At 37.2% G+C, this 9171-nt stretch overlaps 1 protein-coding gene across 1 annotated transcript; it reads right to left on the bottom strand.

Annotated features, from left to right (window-relative positions):
* Positions 1–4717: 4717 nt before the first annotated feature.
* il17c (interleukin 17c) lies at positions 4718–8832 on the bottom strand. Its single transcript, XM_040132168.1, is given in 4 exon segments — positions 4718–4964; positions 8424–8659; positions 8753–8779; positions 8782–8832. Coding segments are annotated over 4 exon segments (561 nt in total).
* Between the last annotated feature and the right edge of the window lie 339 nt (positions 8833–9171).

Below are 9171 nucleotides of genomic sequence, written 5' to 3'. Positions count from 1 at the left end.
ACACAAGATTTTTTTTTTTGTTCCTCAAAGATGGATTAAAATGTATCTGTAGCTGCTGCCTAACCAACCTAAACCTGCAAAAGTGCAGACTTATTCAGTTAGCGGGGTCATGACCAAGAGTTTTTAGGGTGAACTCCATACATGAAGTCAACCCTAGAAACCAAACCCAACCCTAGAAAAGAGACATGAACTCAATTAAAACTTCCTGACTGGTAAAAGATCGTTGGAAACAGACAACATATTTAACTATGACATTATGATGAAGTTTTGTCATTTGACCATTGAAATTTCTAAATTGTACTTGCATTATAGTTATAGACTATAGTCACATGGATTAAATCAAGTTATTTTAAATTGGAATACTTTTCTTAACTAAAGGGAATTATTTAGATAAAATCGCATATTGAACACTATTTGCTGCAATTTGGCCCCACAATTGAATCTGCTTAATCTTGAACACATCAACCAGTGTAAAACTGGTAGTAACTAATTATAACGGTTGAAAGATGAAAACCGGAAACATACGTGGGGGAAAATGTAGGAAAAAAAATACAACTCAATATCAATAATGCAAGAACACATTCAAGTACACTTATGTCCTTAAATCTACTGCCCAACTGCATGCTAGGAGGCTTTCAAACACGCAAACCTCATACGTAAAATTATTTGATCAGTACTCAGCCAGTTATATGAATACTGATCAAGGTTGCAATTCTCTACTCGTGTTACCTTTATTTCAACATATGTGCATTGTTGTCCAATGTAGTAATTCAGGTCCTGTTTAATCTTCCTCCAACTAATTAAGTCCTTTTAACAAAGTTTGAGGTTCGCTTTGTTAATCCTAGACGAGGTTATCTTGGATAACTGTGTGTTCTTTTTTTAAAATAAAGACAAAATGAGTAAAGAGTTGCTAACAGCATGTTAGCCTGAATTAGTTAAGCGACATTTGAGGAACAGGGCCCGGAGGACTGATTTATTAATTTTGGATGAAGTTACATTGAATAACAGTGCGCTCTAATGTTGAAATAAGGCAACATAAGTAGAAAGTTGAAACCATGATCAGCATTCAAATAATTGGCTGAGTGCTGATCATGTAATTTGGTATGTTGGGAATCCACCTAGCATGTAATGTAGCAATAGATTTGTGGTAATTAGTCTCATATGCATGTTCCTGCATTGTTACTTGTTTCAGTTGTTCTACTTTGTGCTACACATTGTACAGTTTCCCCACTTGCATCACTGGTCAGCAGGTAGACATTGCCGGTGAATGTGGTTAAATCATGAGTGATGTTTGATAGAGGTTTAGTTAAGTTATCACACACGAGTTCTGCGATTAATTATTTAATAAGTTTTAGTGTTTAAATAAAAAATCCCCATATTATGTCAAATTAAATGTCATGTTCTAGATCCATTGTTCTAGTTCTATCATGTATAAATACAGGTAACTCTTCGTGATAAAGTTGTGATAATTAAACCAACAGATCATATTAATCTCTCAATAACTTGCATGTTCTCATCTAAAATTATAATTATATCAGTACTCCTCATTGTAAATCTAAGAGAGCTAGCCATTTCTATGAAAATTACTTCATGTAAGGGATTAACCCTAAAACGTCTTTTTCATGATCCAGGTTACTGTCAGTAAGCCTGCATTTTTGCAGATTAGGGTTTAAAGACTTGATGCTTTGACAATGGTTTCAGATTAATTTTAAACCAGCTTTGAAGAATAAAAAAAATAGAATGTTAACCTGGGTAACTCGGACAGAAATAAAATATAGATCTAGAATGAGTGGAAAAGAAGTCAGTCGATCCTTTCTTCAGCCATAAGAAAAATTACATGATCATACCTTTTTGCTGACCTCACACCACTATTAATTTCTGTGCAGTCCCTTTAATATTCATAAAATATTTTTACAATTGCATCTGAAAACCTTTTGCACAGATGTTTTTTGAACATTAACAAACTTGAATTTCAGTTTTGTTTTTGTTTTTTTAATTCTCACATTCACATTTCAACAGATTTATGGATATCTTTTCAAAGACCAAAATAAATGATAGATTCGTGCAATTTTAGAATTATCTCTGAAAATCCTTTAACAAGCTGAAAATCATCTGGATCCTGTCGATCCCTCTCAATAGCGGCCCTTTGTGTCTGACACAACTGCTATTTTATTTCTTCTGTGGTTCAGCTACTATAAAGACAGCAGAGAACACTGGTGAGCTACTTTAATACCATTTGAGTGGATACCAATGAATCAGTGGCTGGTAGAGCTTTCATGTTGTCGGCAGGTGGTCATGTTTTAAGGAAGAATTTGAGGTTTTCACAAAATATAAAATACAACTGGATACTGAACATGAAGGTCAGCAGGAGAAATGAATAAGCCTTTTCTTTTTTCTTCACGCTGGTAGTCAAAAGAAAAAAAAAATCTTTTTTTCACTTTTTCTACGAGCAGACTTTAGCTGTTAGGAGGTTTCCAATTCCTGTACCTTTCCAAAACTTTACACTGACTTATCTCCTAACCTGATCTCCATTTATTAAGACTGCACTGAAAATAAACTTGAAGCCTTATTTGAGTTTTGTCTAGGAAACCCTTACACTCCATTCAAAATTGCTGCAACAGAACTTGACTAAAAATGCAGAATTATTTTTAAACAAAAAGTGACTATGCAAAATGAGATAATGTTATTTAATCAGGATGGGATATGATATGGAGCTAAAAATTCAATTACAAGAAAATTAAGAAGCTTTTTCTGATTCTGTGGTCAGAAGATGGAAAGTTAGTGGAAATTACCTAGTGGCCAAATCTTAAAGATGTCTAAGATACATCTTAGACATCTGTACATCTCTTCATTTTGTATGAGATTAATGTTCTGTTGTTCATGTTCCTGCCAAATAAATGTAATAAACTAAACTGACCTAAGTTTTATACCTTAGAGTCCCCTTAGAAGTCAGCCATGTTCAAACAGGTGATAAATTAAAAGGAAAAAAACTGAATTTATGAGTTGAGAAACATAATGAATGCAGCTGCTTCCATACAGGGTACAGGATATGACTGAATGTTTTCATAAGTATGAAAACGGTGTTAATCATATTCCCGGCTTTCACAGTCACCAGATAGCAACCCATCCAAATACCTATGGGAGATTTTGGACTGACATGTTAGACAGCACTCTTTACCACCATAATCAAAACCCCAAATGAGGGAGTATTTTTAGGAAGACAACACTAAGCTATGCCAAATTCACTAGCTCTGCATTGTGTATGTACTCTGTCAATTCTTCTGACTCAGAGACAAACCAGTATACTTTGGCTGGATCAGTACCCAGACTGTGTCAGACATTTTTTACTTCTCATAGTAGGAAAAGCACAGGTGCTACTACTAACATTGACAATGGCTCATTCTATTCAGGTTTCCCTGTAAGCCATGACACTGTGATAATAAGCCGGCATGCACAACACCAGGACCCTGAAACTGAAGCAACTAAATGTAATTCTGCCATCATTTATTTTATTATTTACACCTGTTGTGACATGTCAAAGGCCTGTATATAAAGTAACTGTGGATTATAGCACAAGACAGATCCACAACATAAGCTCATGATGTAGGACCTGCCTTTGTTAGTGAATTTAAGTGATGCAGTTCCTTAACAAACTTGCAGTCAATTTGTACAAAATGGCTATCACATTACAGATCCAAATTATAAATTTACTGTATTGCTTTACACTCTATAGCTTCGGTTCTGGAATGATCCACCACCCATCTGGAGGCAGATACACTTCATCAGTTGGAAAGTCATATTACCTGTCCTGTCATGTTTTCACTGTTATGGCAATTCAGTATTTAGCTGCATTTTATCATATTTAGTAAATTGTTTATTGTAGTCTCTCCTCTGTATTTACAGTCTGGGTTTTTTCGGTTGGCAATCCGGACTTGCATTTTCCAAAATCACCTTTGAATATAGAAACACAGTGAGAATATGCTTTCTATAACATCCAACATTTTTCTTTATTTTGCTTAAAAGAAGCTTAACTTTGAAGTCTTTATTAGACTTATAAAGTCCCACTGGAACAAAACTTACAAGATATCCAACATAAATAAATAGAAAGTCTTCCTGATCCTCTCATGAGCATTCTAAACCCTTCAAGTGCTCAAACATTTCACATGCAAAACAAACCAAATAAATACATTATTATTAAAATATTAGCAGTTAAATTATTATTTTACAAAACTATACAATAACTACTTACCCCAAAGACTATCCATCAATATGAAAACAATTACATACCCAGTTTATATTAGCTGCATTACGCAGAGCTGTAAACAAGTCATAATAAAGAGCAGACGGGGTCTACAAAGACCTACAAAACACACAGTATAGATGCATAAATTATGATGTCATCATTATGACAATAAATAGGCCCATAAAAAACAGGATAATGTGACTAACTTTTGAAACCTTGTAAATTATCCCTGGTGTGTCAGCTGTGTATAAAGGTATAGCATTGTAATGAGTCCGAGTCAAACTCCCATCAGAGAGTATGCAGGACCCATGTCCCCTCTGAGCCAACAGTCCACTGACTGATGTCTGCTCACTAATCACACTGTGGGACTTGACACCCCTGAGTAAGACTTTCCAGAGAGCTTTGTGGATTTTAAAACAAACAAAAAATGAACTGTACTGTGCCAGTGTGACAGCAGGTCTTGATGAGTCCCCTCTAGAAAGAGGTAACTCTGGCGCAGGTACAGCCCACAGCTACTTTCACAGTAACTGGCTTCAAATGGTATTTCTTTCCATCATTACAGAGCTCCCTTTTGAGAAACACCCTGCTCTGCTTTATGGGGACTGAGTTGTAGTCATGGCTTTCCACTGGGGGATTCATGTCCTGGATCAGAATGCATCCTGAACACAGGCATTGAGCCTCAGCATAGGTGGGGGGAAAGTGATCCTTCTTGGTTATAAGTCTGGAAAGGAACAAGAAGACTCAGTGAGCAGCTTATCCAAAGATATTTCAGGAGATCTGACTGAAATATGACGGACACAATAATCAAATGCTTTCCTGAAAATGCTGATTTCTACGACAAAATCTGGCTTTTTTGACATTACTAAATAAAATAAATCAGAGTTAAATGTGTTTTCGGAGATACAGCGTTTTCACACACTTGGAGACTCATGGCAGTATCCTGAATATAGCAAGTGACTAAGGGTGTCACTTGGGGCCAAGAGATAATTAATCGGTAAGGAATGAGGAGACAACAAAGGTCTGCTTTACAAATATATCTTCATTTTTTTTTAACATTGCTTTTTTGTGAAACATTTGATTGCCTCTTTAATTTTTTAAACCAGTTACTTAAATGGAACCATCTCAGGACTTTGGAGGAAAAATCTCTTTAGTGTAACTTCTAACATCTCATAGACATCTGAAATGTGACAAGGGGCCCCAACCAAAGACGGTTTTTTGTAAGAGGTCATAGGCCAAAAGCATGGGATTTACTGGCTTAATATTTAACAGTGTATTGTATATTATAAACATTTCATTCATTTTATGCAAAATCTTACTTTGAAAAATAACCCGTAACTATAGCTGTTAAATAAAGGTAATGGAGTAAAAAGTACAATTTTTCCCTCTGAACTGTCATGGAATATAAGTTTAAAGTAGCATAAAATGGTAATTCTTATGTACAAGTACCTTACAACAGATGTACTTAGTTATTTTCCACCACTGCTGCCCTGTACAGGCACCATGTGTCATAATCAAATTTTATCTCCTTTACTACTGTAGTTTGAGAGCGTATTAATAAATAAAGCTCTGTTTAATTCAGTTACTACAAACTAACTGGAACACAGCAAACCTGTGGTCTGATAGTACACAAGCAGTCTGGTTGGTCTCTAGTAAACATAATACAACTCCCATTTATAGTGCCCTGTGTCATGTAACTGAGACTTTGAGATAACAGAGTACATACACAATGCACAGAGGGGCCCAACAACATGTTTTTGTTTTTGTTTTTTTTGGTGCCTTAAAATGATTAAACCAGCCATAGATCTTGCTTATGATCATATTCGAGGGCTAGAATCTAGTAAAAAAACAAACAAACAAAAACCAAAAAACCCATCTTTGAATCACATATAATATAATATAATACAACATAATTAAATCCCACAGTTATTCACTGAGTCGCCAAAGATGATAAAAAGCCTTTGATGCCTCATTGGGACTTTAGAAAGTGTAGAACAACTACAAGTAAACAGGAAAAAAGTTCTCCAATCACCGACAAACAGGCAGTTAATAAAGTGCAACAGATTAGAGATAGCACGTTTCACCAAATGAAGCAATTCACGTCATTCCCAGCGGGTATGTGCCAACAAAGCTACAGTCACTAGAAGTAGAGGGGACTTTCCCTGCTCTGTAGCCAGACTGGCGCACACGATCGCGTCATGGGCGCTAAAAGCCTGGTGCGACTAAATCACAACTACTAATTAATATGAAGGCCATAATGTTGGTACATGTACGCAAAAAGCAACACGAGGCCTCTGAGGACTGTGCACAAACTAATTTTCCGTTATTGTATCACTTCACTGAAGCTTTATGATGCTGAGTGATGATTTTTATGGCTGCACCATTCCATCATTTGCAAACATTCAGGATGGCTTGGTTATTATTTTATAACAGATTTCGAGTTATTTCAACCTGACATATTTTGGCACAGCCTATTTGAAAACTTTAGGATATAATAGAATTTAAATTACATTTTAAACGATGCCTGTACACAAAATTGGGTTTGTATTGATGGATTATTTATGACAGCTGATAGCCACATTTTAATATTAATTGTAACGAAATTGTATGACAGCCTAATAAAAATAAAAGCATGGCGAATTTCTTCTTTGGTCAAGTCTAAACCAAAGCATCCATAGAGACTGACTCAAACAATCAACCATCTCCCATTGACTCTTTTCCAGTCCAGTCGCCCATACAACCTTCCTAAATCAACCTTAAAGTGGGACTCCTCGTGATCAAAACTCCCCCCTTACCTCAATATTCACTTCTTATCAGCAACTTAGACAAGCACGCATCAACATGTTCAACACTTTCTCACTGCCAAATCCTCACATACGAACGCTTGGTAAAGGCCCCTTTAGCTTCATATTTCAACTGGAAATACAGACTACTGCAGCGGAGTCGGCAGGAGGCCGTTGTGGTGGATAGTCGGCTGACAAAGTGCACGACTGACCGTGGTTCGTACCCCGAGTCCTTAATGCGGTTAAGTGTTGGCAACAAAGCCACGATTGGTTAAGTTTAAGGAAAGACTGTAGTTTCGGTTAAATATAATTAACATTTTGTGTCTGTCACTGTGTTATACCAGACCACAATCTCCATACACTGGTGAGTTTTGAGATTTTGGGCTATTTTGCTTCCATGACATTTCTTCTTTCAGAGAAAACGTCCGAAATACACATTTAGATCGTTATTTTACTACACTTTATCTAATTGCATCTGTAGATGTCTCCTAAATGTACCAAAATTAGCATTCTAACGCAACATGCAGTAACGCGAGCGTTGTCACTAACACGTAATCACAGGTATCATTGTAAAGCTCTCTGTCCCCTGCACAATGATCTCGGAATCCAAACATGGTCATTTCTTTTGTATCGTCCACAATGTCATAAATAGTGGTTTCCAATAAAAATGAATGTATGGAATTTTACAATACATATCTTTAAAGTGAACCGAACTTAACTTCAAAATAAGTTTTTTCTCATACTCTGAGCCAGAAATCTCCACTTAAGTAGCAGTTAGGCCTACATACACCAAACGTTCCAGTTTTATTCCTATCTGTATTCTGAAAGTTTTTACGGAGGGGTTTGTTCATATATCATTTATAGCCTGATTTAACTAACATTTTAATCCTAAAAACATGGCGAAAATTGATTTTTTTAAATGGCTGTTGACAGTATTTTCTGATTTATGGAGTGCTAAAAAGATATATCAAAAATCCCCTCTGTAAAAACCTTTGACTCTAATATGTCAACCAAATTAAACAAGAATTTTGAACCTGGCCTTATCCAATGTTCAGATTTCTTTTCTGGAAATGTATGCAAATTTGCGCGTATTTAATTATACAATTAGCATAGTTAAACATAAAATTCGGAAAACTAGATTTTTTTTTACCCTATTCACCCTTAGTGTCTTGCCTTAAGAAGTTTAATAATGTTGTTCTCACAGTTACGTTTTGTACAAAGTAAATCGTCCATTAAATCGATTGTGTCAGGTATTTGTCTCCATTAGGGACCCAAATAAGCGGGCTGACCCGTTAAAGTCACTGATTCCATTCATGTGTTGTATCTTAAACGCTTTAAATTAAATATTTTTACATCGAGTGTGGTACAACTTTGTGAAAGTGCGACAGGATGATACTTACATGTATCTCCAGGGGGACAGGGATCTGTCGCTGATGTGCTGAGGCCGCTGCTGCTGGTAAAACGCCACGGGACACGAAGCAGGTGAGTCAGCTGCCTCCGTAGGTGAAGGCTCCGGAGGCTGCGGGTAATGGGCCCTTAGCTTCCTCTCTGCTGCCTCATTCAGTTCGTCGTAATCATAGCACCGGTTCGTTTTGCTCGTCCATATGGGCACGAGAAAAAGTCCGAAGATGATAACCTGTGGAGGGGCAGAGAGACGGCATCTGATATGACTGGGAGGCAAGCCTAGGCAGCATCGGCAGCTCTACGGTCCTGTCTGTGTCTCACTCACCTGCTTCGTGTCCATCCTCGGTCTCTCGCCTCTAACTGACCGTTAACAAGAGCATCCGCTTTGCTTTTACTTGCCATCATGCTCACACGTCCCTTATTTATTGAACCGGTGTAGCCTACCTGGGAAAAACCAGCAGCATGAGGAAATGGGAACGCCATTTAGTTCCTCGACTTCCTCTTTCTTAAGTGAAAGTAGCCTCCCATAGGTAGGTGTGAGGGCTACTCATGTGCTTTAGTAGGAATGCAGCAGACATAGCTCAGCCCAGGAATTTTTACACACAAACAATGCATCAGACAGAGCTCAGCCCAGGAATTTTCTACACACACACACACACACACACACACACACACACACACACACACACGCACGCACGCACGCACGCACGCACGCACACACACACACTCACGCACGCTGACGGC

The sequence above is a fragment of the Xiphias gladius genome, chromosome 8 (genome assembly GCF_016859285.1).
Source record: "Xiphias gladius isolate SHS-SW01 ecotype Sanya breed wild chromosome 8, ASM1685928v1, whole genome shotgun sequence".
Taxonomy (NCBI): Eukaryota; Metazoa; Chordata; class Actinopteri; order Istiophoriformes; family Xiphiidae; genus Xiphias; species Xiphias gladius.
This window is presented reverse-complemented; position numbering and strand designations above follow the sequence as displayed.